This window comes from Embiotoca jacksoni, unplaced genomic scaffold (assembly GCF_022577435.1).
Source record: "Embiotoca jacksoni isolate LCO1_2020_lvr unplaced genomic scaffold, fEmbJac1.0.p SCAF_110, whole genome shotgun sequence".
Classification (NCBI taxonomy): domain Eukaryota; kingdom Metazoa; phylum Chordata; class Actinopteri; family Embiotocidae; genus Embiotoca; species Embiotoca jacksoni.
Genome location: NW_027185242.1, coordinates 427,859 through 449,995, shown reverse-complemented (window position 1 = coordinate 449,995; position 22,137 = coordinate 427,859). Strand labels below are relative to the sequence as shown.

Sequence of the window (22,137 nt, the reverse complement as noted above, 5' to 3'; positions counted from 1 at the left end):
CTCAGTCCATCTTCAATGATCTCGGTCCAGAGAAGGCGACGGTGTTTCTGGATCATGTTTCTATCTGGTTTCTTCTTTGGAGAGTTTTAACAGCATTTGTGGATGCAGCGATGAACATTATTCTTAGATTGTTGCACTATTTTCCAACACAGTCTTTCACAGAGTGGTGAACCTCTCCCCATCTTCACTGCTGAGAGACTCTGCCTCTCTGAAATAATCGTTTTATACTGTGGCAAGCATCTTGCTATCACCAGGGGGTTCTTTCCAGCACGAATGACAACAGTCAGCCGACGTAAGGTTTCCAAGGCGTTTATTCCACCTAATACAAACAACCTGAAAATACTCCACAATTTCTGTGTCTTTGTGTGTCTAGCAGCCACCCTGCTACTCCGTCCTCTGTCCCCCATCTGGTCACCTGCTTGGGTTTTTATCTGGATTAGGGAGGGACAATCATGGATGTGATTCAGCTGGGGCTAATTAAGGCTCTTCCAGGCACCGTTCCCTGAACCACTCCCCTACTCAGTCCCTCCTGCAGCTGAGCAAACCACACCCTGCCACCACATATACCCAACCATGTAACTGATCTGTTGCCATGGTAACCTGATTAGTTGTCAGATGTTCCACCAGGTGTTTATTCTTTTAGCGTCACACAACTTTTCCATCTTTTGTTGATCCTGTCTCAACTTTTTAGAGACGTGTTGCTGCCATCAAATTTAAAATCAGCATATATTTTTCAGTCAGAAATTCAGTTTTGACATTTGATATGTTGTCTGATATATTTTCATTTAAATATGGTTTTAAATGATTCACAAATCATCACATTCTGTTTTCATTTACATTTTAAACAGCGTCACTACTTTTTTGGAGACGTGGTTCAACAAGGATCACATGTCTTCGTCTGTTTTCAGCTGCAGGTTTTAACACGTGATGAATGTAGAGATGCTGAATCAGGAGGCAGGCTGAGTCTGTTGACCGACAACACCAAAATGGTCGTCAGTATGTGAGCACATCATAATCTGAGATCAGACATCACTTCTGTGTGTTATATTGTGTCAGAATCAAAGTTCTTGAATGCTCTGTTTGTTTAATAGATGATAATAACTAATGTTCATACTTGATGAATAACTACCAGGAGAGAAGTGGGTGATGAAGATGAGGACGGTGTCTCTGACCTCCTGAAGATGAAGAGTGTTGTCTGTCCAGTGAAGGTCAAGGATGAGAGACCATAACATTTATGAGTTTCTTATCATTATCAAACTGGGAAGACAATAAAGATGAAAAATGCTCAGTCATGCAGGCGGGATGCCAAAACAGTTCATAAACAAAGTAGGAATTTAAATCTGAAGAGTGTTGAACAGACAGGAGAGGACAAATATGAAGATAGAGACCACCACCACCACCACCACCATCATCATCATCATCATCATCACATCATCACTGTGGTGGCGGGGTGTGGTTAGCTCAGCTGCAGGGGTAGAGAGTGGGAGGAGTGGTTCAGGGAACGGTGCCAGGGAGGCGTAATGAGCACAGCTGAGCCGAATATGGACTGATGAGCTCTCCCCTATAAAGGGAGCAGGGAGAAGGAGGCTGGGAGAGAACGTTGGCACAGAGACATTGGTGTGAGGTCAGGGTGAATAGAAGCATTTATACCCGAACGTGTGACTGAGCGAGTCATCTGTCTCCAGGAGAAACCCCGGTAGCACAAACCTTAGTACAATCACCATCATCACCATCATCACCACCATCACCATCTTCATCGCCATCATCTTCACCACCACCATCTTCATCACCATCACAATCATCATCATCACCATCATCATCATCATGATCATGATCATCGTCATCATCACGACCACCATCATCACCATCATCACCACCATCACATCTTCATTTTCATCGCCATCATCTTCACCACCACCATCTTAATCACCACCATCATCTTCATCACCATCATCATCACCACCATCATCATCATCATCATTATCATGATCATCATCATGATCATCATCATCATCACGACCACCATCATCACCATCATCACCACCATCACCATCTTCATCTTCATCGCCATCATCTTCACCACCATCACAATCATCATCATCACCATCATCATCATCATCATTATCATGATCATCATCATGATCATCATCATCATCGCGACCACCATCATCACCATCATCACCACCATCACCATCTTCATCGCCATCATCTTCACCACCACCATCTTAATCACCACCATCATCTTCATCACCATCATCATCATCATCATGATCATCATCATGATCATCATGATCATCATCATCGCGACCACCATCATCACCATCATCACCACCATCACCATCTTCATCTTCATCGCCATCATCTTCACCACCACCATCTTCATCACCACCATCATCTTCATCACCATCATCATCTTCATCACCATCACCATCACCATCATCATCATCATCACCATCATCTTCATCATCATCATCTTCATCACCATCATCATCATCATCATGTTTATCCTCTTCGATGCCGTGTGTTAAAGCAGTGGAAGACATCTACGTTGATCTTAGTCCCACACAAGTGGATCATCTGGTAGAAAACACTGCAGTATCTCTGCTACAACTCTAGATGATGTCGCCCCTCTGAAGAAGAGAGTCATGAACCAGAGGAAGTTGTCTCCATGGTACAACTCAGAACAACACTCTGCTAGGCAGCGACTAGAAAGATGGAAAGGAAATGGAGTTCCACTAATTTAGAAGAATTTCACCTGCCTGGAAGGAGAGTCTAATATTATATAAGAAAGCTCTTCGTAAGGCCAGAACTTTATATTATTCATCATTAATAGAGGACAACAAGAACAACCCCAGGTTTCTTTTCATCACTGTAGCAGGCTGACAAAGAGTCCCAGTTCTGTTGAGTCCTCTATTCCTTCAGCTCTCAGCAGTAATGACTTCATTAACTTCTTTACTAATAAAATTCTTACTAACTGCAATTATTTCATCATCTGAATCATCTACCTGTCTCCTGGATCTCATCATAACTAAACTTTTTAAGGAAGTCTTCCCTTTAATTAATACTTCCATATTAGATCAGATCAACCTATCTATTGTAACCAGCTATGTACCGCAGGCTTTTAAAGTGGCTGTAATTAAACATTTACTTAAAAAGCCAACTCTTGATCAGCTGTTTTAGGAAACTACAGACCAATTTACAACCTGATGTTTATTTCTAAAATCCTTGAAGAAGTTGTTTCAAATCAACTTTGTGATCATTTACAAAGGAATGATCTGTTTGAAGATTTTCAGTCTTTAGAGTTCATCATAGCACAGAAACAGCTCTGGTGAAAGTTACTAACGACCTTTTATTAGCCTCAGATAATGGACTTGTCTCTGTACTTGTTCTTCTGGACCTCAGTGCTGCTTTTGATACGATTGATCATACGATCTTATTACAGAGATTAGAAGACGTTACGAGGATTAAAGGAACTGCATTAGATTGGTTCAAATCCTACTTATCAGATAGATTCCAGTTTGTCCATGTCAACAATGAGTCTTCCAGACAAACAAGAGTTAGTTATGGAGTTCCACAAGGCTCAGTGTTAGGCCCAATACTTTTTACTTTGTACATGCTTCCATTAGGAGATGTCATCAGGAAGCACTGCATCAACTTCCATTGTTATGCAGATGACACTCAGCTATATCTTTCTATAAAACCAGATGAAACTAATCAGTTAGTAAAACTTGAAGCCTGTCTAAAAGACATAAAGGCCTGGATGACCAAAAACTTCCTGCTTCTAAATTCAGACAAAACAGAAGTTCTTGTACTTGGTCCTAAACACCTCAGAAACTCTTTCTGTAATCACTTAGTTACTCTAGATGACGTTGTCTTGGCCTCCAGCAAAACTGTGAGGAACCTTGGAGTCATCTTTGATGAGGATTTGTCCTTTAGACACCATATAAAGCAAATCTCCAGAACTGCCTTCTTTCATCTACGTAATATTAATAAAATCAGGAAAATCCTTCCTCAGCGTGACACAGAAAAACAAATTCATGCGTTTGTTACTTCTAGACTAGATTATTGTAATTCCTTGTTGTTAGGATGTCCAAATTATTCATTAAAAACCTGCAGCTGATCCAAAATGCTGCAGCAAGAGTTTTGACAAGAGATCATATTTCTCCTGTTTTAGCTTCTCAAGAATAGAATTTAATATTCTCTTGCTGATTTACAAAGTTCTTCATGACCAGGTTCCACCTGATCTCAGGGATCTTATAGAACCACATCATCCCGACAAATCTCAGAACCACATCATCCCGACAGATCTCATAGAACCACATCATGCCGACAGATCTCATAGAACCACATTATCCCGACAGATCTGATAGAACCACATCATGGGGAGAGGGGGTGGGGGGCATCAACAGCATGACGGACTGCATCACAGAATACATTAAATTCTGTGAACACACCACCGTACCATCCCAGACTGGACACTGCTTCCCCAACAATAAGTCGTGGATCACCAGTAACCTGAAAGTTCTTCTTAATAAGAAGAAAGCAGCCTTCAGGTCTGGGGACAGGGAGGAGCTCAGGAGAGTTCAGCACAACCTGAAAGAGAAGCTCAGGGAGTGCAAGGACTCCTACAGGAGGAAGCTGGAGGCAAAACTCCAGCAGAACAATGTGAAGGAGGTGATGACCGGTATGAAGGAGATTACTGGGTTCAAGGTTGGAGGGAGAGACAACCAGGGGGAACCTGGAGAGGACCAACCAGGGGGAACCTGGAGAGGAACAATCAGGGGGAACCTGGAGAGGAACAACCAGGGGGAACCTGGAGAGGAACAATCAGCTCAACTGTTTCTTCAACAGGTTTAGTTCACCGCCCTCATCTGTCTCCTCCACACACCACACCTCCCAAACACCTCCACTGCCTTACCCCCTCCCCCCTCTGTTCCCCCTGGTGAGCTGCATGGACACAGAGTCCTCAACTCCAAAGGGTCATCCGCCATTGACGCCATGACCCCCCTTCCCCCCCCTCTGTGACGACCGGCCAGGTTAGGAGACAGCTGGAGAGACTCCACCAGCGCAAGGCTGCCGGACCTGACGGCATCGGCCCCGGGGTCCTGAAGACCTGACGGCATCGGCCCCGGGGTCCTGAGGACCTGACGCCATCGGCCCCGGGCTCCTGAAGACCTGACGGCATCAGCCCCGGGGTCCTGAGGACCTGCGCCGTCCAGCTGGCTGAGGTCCTGCAACACCTCTTCAACCTGAGCCTGAAGCAGGAGGAAGTCCCGGTGCTGTGGAAGACGTCCTGCCTGGTTCCAGTCCCTAAGAAGACAACTCCATCCAGTCTCAACGACTACCGACCGGTTACCCTCACATCTCATGTGATGAAGGTGCTGGAGAGGCTGGTCTTGGCCCACCTCAGGCCGCTGGTGAAATCTTCACTGGACCTTCTACAATTTGCGTACCAGCCTCATGTGGGAGTGGACGACGCCATCATCTACCTGCTGCAACGAGCTCAGTCTCACCTGGATGGAACCGGTGACTCTGTGAGAATCACTTTCTTTGATTTCTCCAGTGCATTCAACACCATCCAACCACTGCTGCTGAGTGAGAAGCTGCAGGTGGTGGGAGGTGGTGGTGGGGTGGACACGTCCACCGTCTCCTGGATCAATGACTACCTGACAGGCAGACCACAGTTTGTCCGTCTGGGCAGTGTGCTGTCTGATACGGTGGTCAGTGGTATTGGAGCTCCTCAGGGAACTGTTCTGTCTCCTTCCTGTTCACCTTCTACACAACTGACTTCCAGAACAACTCAGAGTCAAGACATCTGCAGAAGTTCTCTGATGACTCTGCAGTGGACGGTGTATAAGGGATGGACGGGAGGAGGAGTCAGTGGTCGGTGTACATTTGATCCCTCAATGTGTGCATCAAGATGTTGGAGATGTTCTACCATCTGTTGTGGCCAGTGAACTGTACTTCTCGTAGTCTGCTGGGGGGGAGAGGTGTGGGAAGGGGGGGCAGCATTGGAGCCGGAGACACCAACAGAGTTAACAAACCGGTTAAGAATGCCGGCTCCATCATTGGCTGCAAACTGGACAGTCTGGAAAAGGTGGTGGAGAGGAGGACGCTGAGGAAACTATTATCCATATTGGATAATCCTGACCACCCTCTCCACCTGCTGCAGGGACAGAGGAGGACATTCTCCAAACGACTCCTCCAGCTGCTGTCACAAGGACAAATACAGGAGATCATTCCTGATACAGGAGATCATTCCTGATACAGGAGATCATTCCAGACACAGGAGATCATTCCTGATACAGGAGATCATTCCTGATACAGGAGATCATTCCAGATCCAGGAGATCATTCCAGATCCAGGAGATCATTCCTGATACAGGAGATCATTCTTGTCCACTGTAATAAGACTGTATAATAACTCACCCCTGGCAAAATCCATCACAATAATAATAGCACCGTTGGTTGTCTGTTTTCTTGTTTGTTTAAATATTTGCACTGTTGTTTAGTTAGTTTTAATTTAATTTAATTTAATTATTCTATTCTATTTTATTGTATATACTGTGCATTTTTATGTTTAATATTTTGTGCTGTTGTTTTATTGCTTTCCTGTACCTATAATGCTGCTGTAGTGAACAATTTCCCCCCTGTGGGATTAATAAAGTATCTATCTATCTATCTATCTATCTATCTATCTATCTATCTATCTATCTATCTATCTATCTATCTATCTATCTATCTATCTATCTATCTATCTATCTATCTATCTATCTATCTATCTATCTATCTATCTATCTATCTATCTATCTATCTATCTATCATCCTGACATATCTTATAAAACCACATCATCCTGACAGAGATCTTCTCTCAGCCTGCTGGTGGTTCCCAGAGTTTCCACCGGCAGGATGTAAATCAGAGTTTCAGTTTTCAGGCTCCCAGTTTGTGTTCAGGAGCAGAAACCCTCTCGAGCTTTAAGGGTCGACTCAAAACTTTCCTTTTTGACAAAGTTTATAGTTGAGCTGCTCAGGTGAACCTGAACCATCCTGCAGTTCTGCTGTTATAGGCCGAGGCTGCTGGGGGATCTCCCATGATGCACTGGGCTTCTTTCCTCTCACTCTTTCACTCTCTATAACTCATATCTCACCATCACATCTCATTAACTTTATCTTTTTCTCTCCCATAGTTTCTTCTTATTATCTGTTGTCTCCATTCAGTTCCTTCGCTCGTGTAGTTTCTGTTCTTTCTTTTCCAGATGTCCCATCATGGAGCTGCATGTCTCTGCTCTGCACTTGTTGTCTCCACCAACAGTTCTTCTCTTGTATCTCTATGCTGTCCTTTTCTCTTTCTGCTCTCCTCCACCCCAACTGGTGGAGGAAGATGCTCCGCCCACCTCTGATCCTGGTTCTGTTAACAGATGCTCCGCCCACCTCTGAGCCTGGTTCTGTCGGAGGTTTCTTCCTGTTAAAGGGAGTTTTTCTTCCCTCTGTTGGAGGTTTTTCTCCCTTGGAGGGTTTTTTCCCTCCTAGCTTATGTGGGAATTGTTGAATTGTTGAATTGTTGAATTGTTGAATTGTTGGTTTCTCTGTTTAATGTTGTAAAGTTCTGCTGTAAGAACTTTAAAAGTGTTAAGTGCTATGAAATAACCTGTGAATTGAATTGAATTGAATTGAATTGAGTTGAGTTGAGGTGGCACAGTGGTGCAGTGGTTATCATTGTCACCTCACAGCATAAAAGGTTCTGGGTTCAATTCCGGGCTTGGGCCTTTCTGTGTAGAGTTTGCATGTTCTCCCTGTGCCTGCATGGGTTCTCTCGGTACTCCGGCTTCCTCTCACCATCCAAAAACATGCACCTCAGGTTAATTGGTGGTTCTACAAATGTCCCTGAGGTGTGAATGTGTCTTTGTTTCCATGTGGCTCTGTGATGGACTGGCGATCTGTCCAGGTGAACCCCGCCTTCACCCAATGTGAGCTGGGATAGGCTCCAGGCCCCCGTGACCCTGTTCAGGATAAAGTGGGTATAGATAATGCATGGCTGGATGAATTTAATTGAATCATCATCACCATCATTTCACCCCGTTACTCCCCCTGTCTCCACTCTAAGATGTAAATTACATCAGAACCAACACAAAGGAACTCCTGTTTTTAGTTTCATGTGAGAACAACAGCTGTCAGGAAGTGGACGTCTAGCTACTGATTAACAGGCGATGGTCGATGTCCAACAGGAGGAGGTGTGTCCACTGCACCGCGGACAGAATAAATGTCTCTCTCAGAGTGAGCTTCTCCTTGCTCCTCCTCCTCCTCCTCCTCCTCCCTCACTGAGCCCAGCTTACAGATCACAGCTGACTGAAAGCCTGCAGGAGCTGCAGCTCTGACTGAAGACAGCAGTTTAACCCGGAGACACGTGTCCGTCCTCAGAGGTCTTCAGGTGTGGACGTCACCATGGTGGACGGCCTGGACATGGACAAGCAGCAGAAGAGGTACTGCATCAGAGGGAAGCATGCAGCCATCATCTGTGTGACGGTGGTGGTGTGTTCAGTGGTGGTGGGCCTTGGGGTGGGCCTCTCCAGGTCCAACAGCACCCCTCCCACCCTGCCCCCCCCTACCTTGCCCCCCCCCACCCTGCTCCCCACGCCTGGCCGGGGGCCCTGCACCCCCTCCTCCGACTCCAGCGGGGACTGGAGAGATTTCCGTCTGCCCGGCTACGTGACTCCGCACCACTACGACCTGCACCTGGAGCCCGACCTGCTCCAGGACACCTACACCGGCACTGTGGATGTCCAGCTGCAGCTTAGCCAGACCACCCGCCACCTGTGGCTCCACATCAGGGAGACCTTCGTCAGCTCGCTGCCCCGCCTGATGCTCAGCGGTCCGGGAGGAGACCGACGGGTGGAGGTGAAACGATGCTTCGAGTTCACACCTCAGCAGTATGTGGTGGTGGAGGCCTCCGAGGAGCTGTCAATCAACCAGCCAGGGGAACACTACACCCTCAGTCTGGACTTCCAGGGCTGGCTCAATGGATCGGTGGTGGGGTTCTACAGGGTCGTCTACACCGAGTCGGGGGTCACCAGGTAAGAACCGCATGCAACATACAGAACACAGAACATACAGTGAACATCCAAAACATACAGAGAACATCCAAAACATACAGAGAACATGCAGAACATACAGAACATACAGAGAACATACAAAACATACAGATAACATACAGATAACATACATAGGAAACATACAAAACATACAGAGAACATGCATAGGAAACATACAAAACATACAGAGAACATACAGAACATACAGATAACATACAGGACATACAGAACATAGAGAGAACATACAAAACATACAGAGAACATACAAAGAACATATGGAACATACAGAGAACATACAGATAACATACAAAACATACAGAACATGCAGAGAACATATAGATACCATGCAAAACATACAGAGAACATACAAAACATACAAAGAACATACAGAACATACAAAGAACATACAGAACATACAGAGAACATACAGAGAACATACAAAACATACAGAACATACAGAACATAGAGAGAACATACAAAACATACAGAGAACATACAAAGAACATACAGAACCTACAGAGAACATACAAAGAACATACAGAGAACATACATAACATACAGATAACATACAGAGAACATACAAAACATACAGAGAACATACAGAACATACAGAGAACATATAGAGAATGTACAAAACATACAGATAATATACAAAACATACAGAAAACATACAGAACATACAGGGAACATACCGAGAACACACAAAACATACAGAGAACATACAGAGAACATACCAAGCATACATAGAACATACAGAGAACATATAGAGAACATACAAAACATAGAGAACATAAAAAATACAAAGAACATACAGAACATACAGAGAACATACACAACATACAGAGAACATATAGAGAACATAGAGAACATACAAAACATACAGAGAACACACAAAACATACAGAGAACATACATAACATACAGAGAACATGCAAAACATACGGAGAACATACAGAGAACATATAGTGAACATATAGAGAACATACAGAGAACATACAAAACATACAGAGAACATACAGAGAACATACAGATAACATACAGAGAACATACAAATAACATGCAGAACATACAGAGAACATACAGAACATGCAAATAACATACAGAGAACATACAAAACATACAGAGAACATACAAAACATACAGAGAACGTATAGAAAATATAAAACACAGAACACTTCTTAAAAGTATTTTAACACATGAAAAATCTCTTTATCTGGATGTTTTGTCTCATGGTGTCCATCAGGGGACAGGGTCAGTTCAGGTGTCCATCAGGCGACAGGGTCGGTTCAGGTGTCCATCAGGGGACAGGGTCGGTTCAGGTGTCTCATGTCCTTTGTTTGTCCAACAGGAAGATCGCTGCGACAGACCACGAGCCGACGGACGCCAGGAAGTCGTTCCCTTGCTTCGATGAACCCAACAAGAAAGCCACGTACAACATTTCCATCACACATGACGCCGCGTACGAAGCTCTGTCCAACATGCCAGCAGAGGTACCACTGATATAATCATGACAATAATTAATGTACAACATAGAAATCAACTCATAACCGTACATTCTTATTATAATTGTGATGATGTCACCCATAGAAAATGTAATGAATCGGAGTGTGAGATCATCAGAAAGGAGGTCAGAGGTCATTCAACAGATCAGCTCATATTTCTCACCATCTAAACTCTCTTATTAAAGACAGAGGAGAACAGAGAAAACACTGAATACTAAAAGTAGAGTTTTCAGGCCTGACTGACATCCACATTAACCTATTAGCCTTTTGCTCCACCCCCTCCAGGGAGCCCCTCAACAACTGCTCGGCAACAAAGTGAGAACCTCCTTCCAGAAGTCGGTTCCTATGAGCACCTATCTGGTGTGTTTTGCTGTGCACCAGTTTGGATATGTTGAGCGACTTTCAGCCCGAGGAGTCCCGGTGAGTTCACCTGTCTTTACACTGTCACAGGTGAACACCACCTCCTGCTTTCACCAACACACCTGTGTTTTTATCTTCCAGCTGAGGATCTACGCTCAGACGAGTCAGTTAGGAACCGCCACATACGCCGCCGACACCACCAAGACCATCTTTGACCACTTTGAGGAATATTTCAACATGACGTACTCCATCTCTAAACTGGGTAACTGACACACACTCTTATTAGAACATTACTATTATTACAGAACACCACCCGAACCCTGATGGGTTATTAACAACTTCAGTTTATTTATTAACAATGTCAGTTTATTTATTAACATCACAACATCAGTTTATTTATTAACAACATCAGTTTATTTATTAACATCAGTTTATTTATTAACACCACAACATCAGTTTATTTATTAACAACATCAGTTTATTTATTAACATCACAACATCAGTTTATTTATGAACATCAGTTTATTTATTAACAACATCAGTTTATTTATTAACACCACAACATCAGTTTATTTATGAACAACATCAGTTTATTTATGAACAACATCAGTTTATTTATTAACAACATCAGTTTATTTATTAACACCACAACATCAGTTTATTTATGAACAACATCAGTTTATTTATTAACATCACAACATCAGTTTATTTATGAACATCAGTTTATTTATTAACACCACAACATCAGTTTATTTATTAACATCACAACATCAGTTTATTTATTAACAACATCAATTTATTTATTAAAATCAGTGACGTTTGGAGCACGTTGCTCTTCATCACTGTTGTTAACAAATTAATTGCATCGGGAGCTTTACGAGGATGGTGATCATGGCAGCTACATTTGCTTTGATATCACACTCTCTCTGCATTTACTATAAACTGCAGTGAAGGTTTTTGATCCTTTCTGAGTTTTTTGTGTGTGAAATCAGTGAATTCGATACTTTAAGAAGAACCGTTGCTCTCTGCAGGTGTCCTGGGTATATTTGGTTCTGTACACAGTGGAACATGTTCTGAACAGTTGGAGAACCTCTACATCAGGGTTTTCCAGAGCTCCTTCGATCTACTGGGTAGATTGTGGTCTACCGGGTGGAGACCTGTCCTCGACAATAAATCATGAAATGAATGGTGACTTCAATGGCTGTGTATTTGGATACAGATAAGATAGCAATCCCTGACTTTGGCACCGGTGCCATGGAGAACTGGGGCCTGATCACGTACCGGGAGACCAACTTGCTGTACGATGAGAACCAGTCCTCCTCCTACAACAAGCAGCGGGTGGCCAGTGTCATCGCACACGAGCTGGTTCACCAGGTACCTGTTTTATAAATGATATGACAGGTTTAATCTCATTGTTTTATAAATGATACGATGGGTTTAATCTCATTGTTTTATAAATGATACGATGGGTTTATCTCCTCTTATTATTGTCAACAGCAGACAGGTCAGAATCCACAAACATTAATGTTTAACAAGTTTAATGGGCTTTCCTTCAAATTGTTTATTATCCACATTTCAGGGATATTTCTTTCCAACGTGTCAGCGGTTTTATGATGATGGGAGATAAGAGGTGTGGAGTCGATCTGTAGAGTTTTACTGTCTGATCGAGGCTGCAGTGATAAGGAGGTTTCACCCTGAATGGTAGTAAAGATGTTTAAAGGCTCACAATGACGCAGCATAAACTGATACGTGGATAAAAATCTGATTTATTCACCTCACTCCTTCAGTTTCTAGAAATACAGAGTATACTGTGATTTACATGAGACGACAGAGCAGCTCCACCTGGTCTGTACCTCCACCTGGAATGACTCCTGAGTATGAAGACTCGGAGCAGAGAGGAGAACTGTTCATGTGATGTGTTGTTTCCAGTGGTTCGGGAACATCGTGACGATGGACTGGTGGGACGACCTCTGGCTGAATGAAGGCTTCGCCAGCTTCTTTGAGTACGTTGGTGTGGAGAAGGCCCACCTCGATTGGGGCATGGTGAGTCCTCCTGTACACGTGAGTGTCGGTCGGTCTGAGAATCTCTGAACTTCTGTCCCACTACTGTCCCACAGAGAGACATCATGATCATCAGTGATGTCCTTCCTGTCATGGTGGACGACGCCCTGCTGTCATCTCACCCCATCATTGTGAACGTGTCGACGCCCGCAGAAATTACCTCCGTGTTCGACGCCATATCATACAGCAAGGTAGGCGGAGCCTGAGACTGAACTTTAACGTGAGGACGGTCACATGACATCCTAAAAGGACAAAGACAACATGTTTCCCATGTGATGTTTTCCAGGGAGCATCTATCCTCAGGATGCTGGAGGACTGGATGGGAAAGGACACGTTCAGAGACGGATGTCGAGTGAGTCGCTTCTCAGAGGATGATGAGGATGATGATGATGATGATGATGATGATGGCGATGATGATGGTAATCATGATTATGATGGTGATGATGGTAGTGGTAATGATGATGATGATGGTGGTAATGATGATGATGATGATGATGGTGGTAATGGTAATGGTGATGATGATGATGATGATGATGATGATGATGATGATGATGATGATGATGGTGATGGTAATGATAATGATGATGGTGATGATGATGATGATTATGATGGTGATGATGATGATGGCGATGATGATGATGATGATGGTAATCATGATGGTAGTGATGATGATGATGATGATGGTGATGATGATGATGGTAATGATGATGATGGTAATGATGATGATGATGATGATGGTGGTGGTAATGATGATGATGGTAATGATGATGATGGTAATGATGATGATGCTGATGATGATGATGATGATGATGGTGGTAATGATAATGATGATGATGGTGAAAATGGTGATGGCGATGATGATGATGATGGTAATCATGATGATGATAGTGATGATGGTAATGATGATGATGGTGATGATGATGATGATGTAATGATGGTGGTAATGACGATGATGATGGTGAAAATGGTAATGATGATGATGATGATGATGGTGATGATGGTGAAAATGGTGATGATGATGATGATGGTAATGATGATGGTGATGATGATGGTGATGGTGATGATGATGATGAGGAGAAGAGGAGGAGGAGGAGGATGATGATGAAGGTTCACTGACAGTCTGTTTTTATTTCTTCTCTTGTTTACCAGAAATATCTGAAGGACTTCTACTTTAAGAACGCTAAAACATTGAATTTCTGGGCGTCACTGGCCAATGTAGGTCTGACCTTCATCACCTGATTCGTCACATGACTTCAAACTTATCAAAAACACCTTCAAGCAGCAGGTGGTCTCTCTCTAACTGCAGCTGAGCACTGAACACTCACACATCATATTAATATATAAACCTGAACATGTGGATCATATTAATATGTACCTGAATATTTCAGAAAAAAACCTCCCATATGAGGAGTGAAAGGAGAGGTTGGAGTTGTGTGTTTGTGAAGTCCTCTGGAAAGCAGCTGATTGGTCCTCTGTGTGTCCAGGTGAGTGGGCTGCCAGTCGAAGAGGTCATGGACACATGGACCAAACAGATGGGTTATCCAGTTCTGGATCTGTCTGTCTCAGACACAAACGCAAAACTGAACCAAAAGCGTTTCCTCCTGGACCATAAAGCTGACGCCAGCCAGCCTCCCTCACCTTTCGGGTAGGTGATGACACAGGTCACCTTTCACCTGGGAGGATCCTCAGAGTCCTCAAAGAACATAGAGACACCTGTCCACCACTTCACACTCCCTGTCCTCCACTGCACACTCCCTCTCCACCACTGCACACTCCCTCTCCACCACTGCACACTCCCTCTCCACCACTGCACACTCCCTGTCCACCACTGCACACTCCCTCTCCACCACTGCACACTCCCTCTCCACCACTGCACACTCCCTCTCCACCACTGCACACTCCCTCTCCACCACTGCACACTCCCTGTCCACCACTGCACACTCCCTCTCCACCACTGCACACTCCCTCTCCACCACTGCACACTCCCTGTCCACCACTGCAGCAGACAGACCCAAATAGAGACGAGCTGCTGAGCATCGTTCAGCTCAAAGCTGAGAATCAGAATAAAAATTAACTCTGAAAGAATTAACTGTATACGTGTATATTCTATATTACAGTGACTCCCTTCTTGTTTCAGGTACAAGTGGACCATCCCAGTCAAATGGCACTCTGTGAAAAGTGACAAGAACATGTTGGATGTGTTTGACAAGAGAAGTGCAGGTAGAGTACTCAGCTGAAATACTTTATATATTCTACATACTGTATACATGATATATGATATATATGCGGTCTACAAAACATTCCTAAGCATCAGAAACATCTCCTCTGCCAGCGAGCCGTCAAATCACGCACAGAGCTGTATGTGTTCAGTGTTCAGTGTGTGTGTGTGTGTGTGTGTGTGTGTGTGTGTGTGTCTCCTCTTCATATGAACCCCCTTCATCTCCCCCCAGAGCTCATCATCAGTAACTACTCTTCATCAGTGGACGGACTGCTGAAGGTCAACAAGGATCACATCGGATTCTACAGAGTGAACCATGACGACCACATGTGGAGCCTCATCAGTCAGCAGCTGCAGACCAACCACTCGGTACACACTACATATACACTACACACTACACACTACACACACACTACACACTACACACTACATACACACTACACACTACACACTACACACTACACACACACTACACACTACACACTACATACACACTACACACTACACACTACACACTACACACTACACACACACTACACACTACACACTACATACACACTACACACTACACACTACACACTACACACTACATACACACTACACACTACATGCACACTACACACTACACACTACATGCACACTACACACTACACACTACATACACACTACACACTACACACTACATACACACTACACACTACACACACACTACACACTACACACTACATACACACTACACACTACACACTACATACACACTACACACTACATACACACTACATACACACTACACACTACATACACACTACATACACACTACACACTACATACACACTACACACTACATACACACTACACACTACATACACACTACATACACACTACATACACACGACACACTACACACTACATACACACTACACACTACACACTACATACACACGACACACTAAACACGACACACTACACACTGTATACCCACTACATACACGCTACACACTATATACACACTACATACACACTACACACTACATACACACTACACACTACACACTACACACTACATACACACTACACACTACACACACACTACACACTACACACTACACACTACATACACACTACACACTACATGCACACTACACACTACACACTACATGCACACTACACACTACACACTACATACACACTACACACTACACACTACACACTACATACACACTACACACTACACACACACTACACACTACACACTACATACACACTACACACTACACACTACATACACACTACACACTACATACACACTACATACACACTACACACTACATACACACTACATACACACTACACACTACAGACTACACACTACATACACACTACACACTACATACACACTACACACTACATACACACTACATACACACTACATACACACGACACACTACACACTACATACACACTACACACTACATACACACGACACACTAAACACGACACACTACACACTACATACACACGACACACTACACACTGTATACCCACTACATACACGCTACACACTATATACACACTACATACACACTACACGCTACATACACACTACATGCTACACACTTCACACTACATGCTACACACTAAACACGACACACTACATACACACTACACACTACACACTACATACACACTACACACTACACACTACACACTACATACACACTACACACTACATGCACACTACACACTACACACTACATGCACACTACACACTACACACTACATACACACTACACACTACACACTACACACTACATACACACTACACACTACACACACACTACACACTACACACTACATACACACTACACACTACACACTACATACACACTACACACTACATATACACTACATACACACTACACACTACATACACACTACATACACACTACATACACACTACACACTACATACACACTACACACTACATACACACTACACACTACACACTACATACACACTACACACTACATACACACTACATACACACTACATACACACGACACACTACACACTACATACACACTACACACTACATACACACGACACACTAAACACGACACACTACACACTACATACACACGACACACTACACACTGTATACCCACTACATACACGCTACACACTATATACACACTACATACACACTACACGCTACATAAACACTACATGCTACACACTTCACACTACATGCTACACACTAAACACGACACACTACATACACACTACACACTGTATACCCACTACATACACACTACACACACTACACAAACTGTATAGACACTACACACACTACACAAACTGTATACACACTACACACACTACACACACTGTATAGACACTACACACACTACACAAACTGTATAGACACTACATACACTGTATAGACACTACACACACTACACAAACTGTATAGACACTACATACACTGTATAGACACTACACACACTACACAAACGGTATAGACATTACACACATTACACACACTGTATACACACTACACACACTGTATAGACACTACACACACTACACAAACTGTATACACACTACATACACTGTATAGACACTACACACACTACACAAACTGTATACACACTACACACACTGTATAGACACTACACACACTACACAAACTGTATACACACTACACACACTGTATAGACACTACACACACTACACACACTGTATACACACTACACACACTACACAAACTGTATACACACTACACACACTGTATAGACACTACACACACTACACAAACTGTATACACACTACACACACTGTATAGACACTACACACACTACACAAACTGTACACACACTACACAAACTGTATACACACTACACACACGACACAAACTGTACACACACGACACAAACTTTATACACACTACACACACGACACACACTTTATACACACTACACACACTACACACACTGTATAGACATTACACACACTATACACACTGTATACACACTACACATACTACACACACTGTATAGACACTACACACACTACACAAACTGTATACACACTACACACACTGTATAGACACTACACACACCACACAAACTGTATACACACTACACACACTGTATAGACACTACACACACTACACAAACTGTATACACACTACACAAACTGTATACACACTACACACACTGTATACACACTACACACACTACACACACTGTATACACACTACACACACTACACACACTGTATACACACTACACTACGGACGGTGGCCCGTCAGGAGGACAGCAGTTCCCGATGTTTCCCTTCCTGTCCTTATAAAGAGGATTGTGTTTGTTTCTAACAGGAGTTTGACGCCGCCGACCGTAGCAGCTACATCGATGATGTTTTTGCTCTGGCGAGGTAAAACTTATGAAGTCCTGGTTATAAACTACGAGCATCGTTCAGACTCATTCACAGTGTTTCTCTCTTCAGAGCCGACATCATAGATTATGGAAATGCCTTCAACCTCACCAAGTACCTGACCAATGAGCCAGACTACATCGTGTGGGAGCGCGTGGCCTCGTCCGTCGCCTACGTTAGGGACATGCTGTCCAACTCAGACCTCTACCCAGAGTTCCAGGTGAGTTCACACCTGACACCTCATTAAGTTAATCTGACATCTGAATGTTCCGCTAAAAGAAAACAACCACATTTAGACGGTATGTAACATTTAGATAGATAGATAGTTACTTTATTAATCCCCAAGGGGAAATATTTACACATAAATCACTAAATAGGTCTATGATGATGTTAAAATATGTCAGTTCTGCTCTGTGTTTTTAATAACAGGAAGAAGTTTTAATCTCAACCTGAAACCTGAAACCTGAAAAATGTTGACATGATGTTTGATTTTCACTCCTTCATGTTTTATATAATTCATTTATTTTACTTTGCTGTTTTTACTTGTTGCATTCTCTCTGCTTTTACTGGATTTTGTTCAGTTGTAGTTTTTTTTCTAAAGCCACGTAATGTCGTTGTCAAAAAATACAATTTATATTATTATTACCTCCAGATTTACAAGCTGTAACTGACGAGCTGCTTTCAAACTACAGATATAAAGATGACTTATAATGAAACCTCACAGATGGAGTCAGTCGGCTCTGTGTTACACAGAGCAGCATTTTTTAGTTCATTAGAAAACACTGTGTTTGTTTGTTTGTTTGTTTTCTCCAGGAACTGTTTCGTAACCACGTTAAAAACATCTCCATTAAGCTGGGATGGAACGATGAAGGAAATCAGACACAAAGGTATGACTTCACTGACAGGACGGACATCCTGAAGAGGTTCAACATGTTCCTGGACTCCATCATGTGGCGTTCAGTGAACCTGGTGAAATTGAGTCTTTGTGAGATGATTCCATGATTCAAAGTGTTGAGCTCTGCTGGTCACATGATGACAAATGCTTTCTGCTTTTAAGTGTCACACAACTGAACCTGATGAAGCAGCAGTCGGTTAGAACCGATTATAAATCTGTCAAACTGAACGTATCTTCATGTTCTGATCCTCCAGTGAAGTTGACATGTTGCTGCTGGCTATTTCCAGGTTACTGAGGGAGACGGTGCTCAACATCGCCTGTCAGATGGGAGATGATGAAGCTCTGAGTGAAGCCTCTCGAATATTTGACCTCTGGATCAATGGAAGTCTCAGGTTGTCTCTGAAACATGTTTAATGTCTGACAGATGTTCTGCAGTTAAACTAACAGCTGAAATATGGATCACTTCATTCATCACAGCCATGACGGTTGCTAATATTTAGCTGTTAATAAATGTTAATAACTTGTCGTCCCCACTGCAGCAGCGTGGCCGTGAACCTCCGGCTGCTGGTGTACCGATACGGCATGAAGAAGTCCAACTCTGAGGAGAAGTGGCACATCATGTTCCAGCGGTACCGGGACACGTCTCTGGCTCAGGAAAAGGACAAGCTGCTGTACGGACTGTCCTCTGTGGACAACGTGCAGCTCCTCTACCAGTAACGACAACACCTTTAACTTCCTGTTGAACATACAAACGTTGAGTGACATTATCCGAGCAGTGATGACATGTAGAGTCCTAATGTTCAAGAAGTGCTGTGTTATTATTCTTCATGTTCTTCATCTGACAGAAATAAATAATAAACCCGGTTCTGTCCGACAGGCTGCTGGAGGCGACCCGAAATGAGAGCGTGGTGAGGAGTCAGGACCTGTTCACTGTGGTCCACTACGTGTCCCTCAACCCGCTGGGCCAGGACATGGCCTGGGACTGGACCACCCTGAACTGGGACTACCTGGTCAGCAGGTGAGTCCACCGTGAGATACGTCATGTGACATGTTATCGATGACCTCATCAGCTCCGTTTGAATGTTTCTCAGCTCTGACTTCAATTTGTGTTCCTGTGAGTTCATCAAAACCAGAACACTCACAGACCTGAGAGTGTTCTGGTTTTGATGAGATGTTGAACGTCCAGCTGAAATAAAAACACGTCAGTAAATCACAACATGTGATGATGTCATAAAACATCATCACATGTTCAACCTGCTGGGTGTTCGTCTGCAACACGTGACCTGATATCAGCTGTTCAGAGATAAAAGGACAGTTTGAAGGTTGATAAGAGGACAAAAATGAGATCAGTCACACTTCACAGGAACACTGGGTTATTATGGGATGTTAAACTGCATCAGAGAAAGGTTCATTCATTAATATGAGAGCTCTCAGTGATTATTCATGTTCAGTCAACTGCAGAGAGCCAACCAATCACAGAACAGCTCCTGCAGAGTTCTTTAATAATGTTTTCAATGCTTCTCTTGACCATGTTGAACACTCTGAGCTGTGCTGTGATTGGTCACCTGTTCCTTTATCAACAGGTTTTCCTGGTCCCACTCATGACTTCTCTGTTTGAACAGGTACACCATCAACGACAGGAACCTGGGCCGCCTCCTGAACCGGATCAGCACCACCTACAACACAGAGCTGCAGCTGTGGAAGGTCCGTTTACTATCAGCTCCATTTATACAGACAATGGATTCATTTAACTTATTTTCAAACTTATCATTTCATTGCATTGATAAATATTATAAACAGACCTGAAGGAGAATTCAGCTTGGAAAATATCTGGTAGAAGACATTTTGACAGACGGAAGGATAATTAATGAATGAATGAATTAATGGATGGATGGATAGATAGATAATAGACAGACAGACAGACAGACGTTGGACAGTTTGTCCTCTCCTTGTCCCACATGTCTCCCTGTGGTGTCTCCCTCAGATGGAGCATTTCTTCAGCCTGACTCCGGATGCTGGAGCCGGACAGATGCCCCGGCTGCAGGCGCTGGAGACGGTGAGGAACAACATCGAGTGGATCACGAAGAACAAGGATGAGATCAGAGAGTGGCTGCAGAACCACAAGATCTGAAACCCTGCAGAGCCTGGACATCCTCGGGGTTCTGCAGGAACTGAGCTCCAACAGGAGGTCGAGCTGAGGGCCTGTTGTTTTCAGGGCCACAAGGGGGCACTGCTGATCTGAACCAACCCTTAGAGGAACGTGGAGAACGTCCTCACTGATCTGTCTGCATGTTCTCCTCCTGATTGCACTGCATCATCTTTATTATTGCACTCTCCTCAATGAATCTTTGTACAATAATAAATGTAAAATGAACTTTTAGAGGAAATCTGAATCATTTTGTTTTCAACAATATTTACGGTGTAAATTCACTTTGCAATTAAAATCACTATAAAGTGAAGGTTTGTGAGTGTGTGATTGTGTGTGTGTGTGTGTGTGTTTGTCTGTGTGAGTGTGTATGTCTGTGTTTGTGTAAAGAATCAGTCCACACAGATGTTCATTGTCAGTTTTTTTTTTTGCA

General features: G+C 43.4%; 1 protein-coding gene across 1 annotated transcript; it reads left to right on the top strand.

Annotated features, from left to right (window-relative positions):
- Positions 1 to 8,375: 8,375 nt before the first annotated feature.
- On the top strand, positions 8,376 to 21,974 carry enpep (glutamyl aminopeptidase). The gene is made up of 20 exons (XM_069143510.1): positions 8,376 to 9,070; positions 10,436 to 10,577; positions 10,875 to 11,009; positions 11,091 to 11,211; positions 12,169 to 12,323; positions 12,879 to 12,992; positions 13,067 to 13,201; positions 13,297 to 13,362; positions 14,160 to 14,225; positions 14,495 to 14,655; positions 15,148 to 15,230; positions 15,461 to 15,597; positions 18,608 to 18,663; positions 18,736 to 18,883; positions 19,477 to 19,550; positions 19,846 to 19,950; positions 20,098 to 20,271; positions 20,436 to 20,576; positions 21,181 to 21,262; positions 21,543 to 21,974. The coding sequence occupies exons 1-20, from the start codon at positions 8,442 to 8,444 to the stop codon at positions 21,687 to 21,689; spliced, it is 2,871 nt and encodes a 956-aa protein (XP_068999611.1). The 5' UTR covers positions 8,376 to 8,441; the 3' UTR covers positions 21,690 to 21,974.
- The last annotated feature ends 163 nt before the right edge of the window (positions 21,975 to 22,137 follow it).

Bases quoted from the DNA above. Each gene is read 5' to 3' on its own strand.
- enpep (XM_069143510.1), top strand. From the start codon at position 8,442: ATGGTGGACGGCCTGGACATGGACAAGCAGCAGAAGAGGTACTGCATC. The intron at 15,231-15,460 runs GTAGAGTACTCA...ATCTCCCCCCAG, and splicing joins GTTTGACAAGAGAAGTGCAG to AGCTCATCATCAGTAACTAC. The intron at 18,884-19,476 runs GTGAGTTCACAC...TGTTTTCTCCAG, and splicing joins ACCTCTACCCAGAGTTCCAG to GAACTGTTTCGTAACCACGT.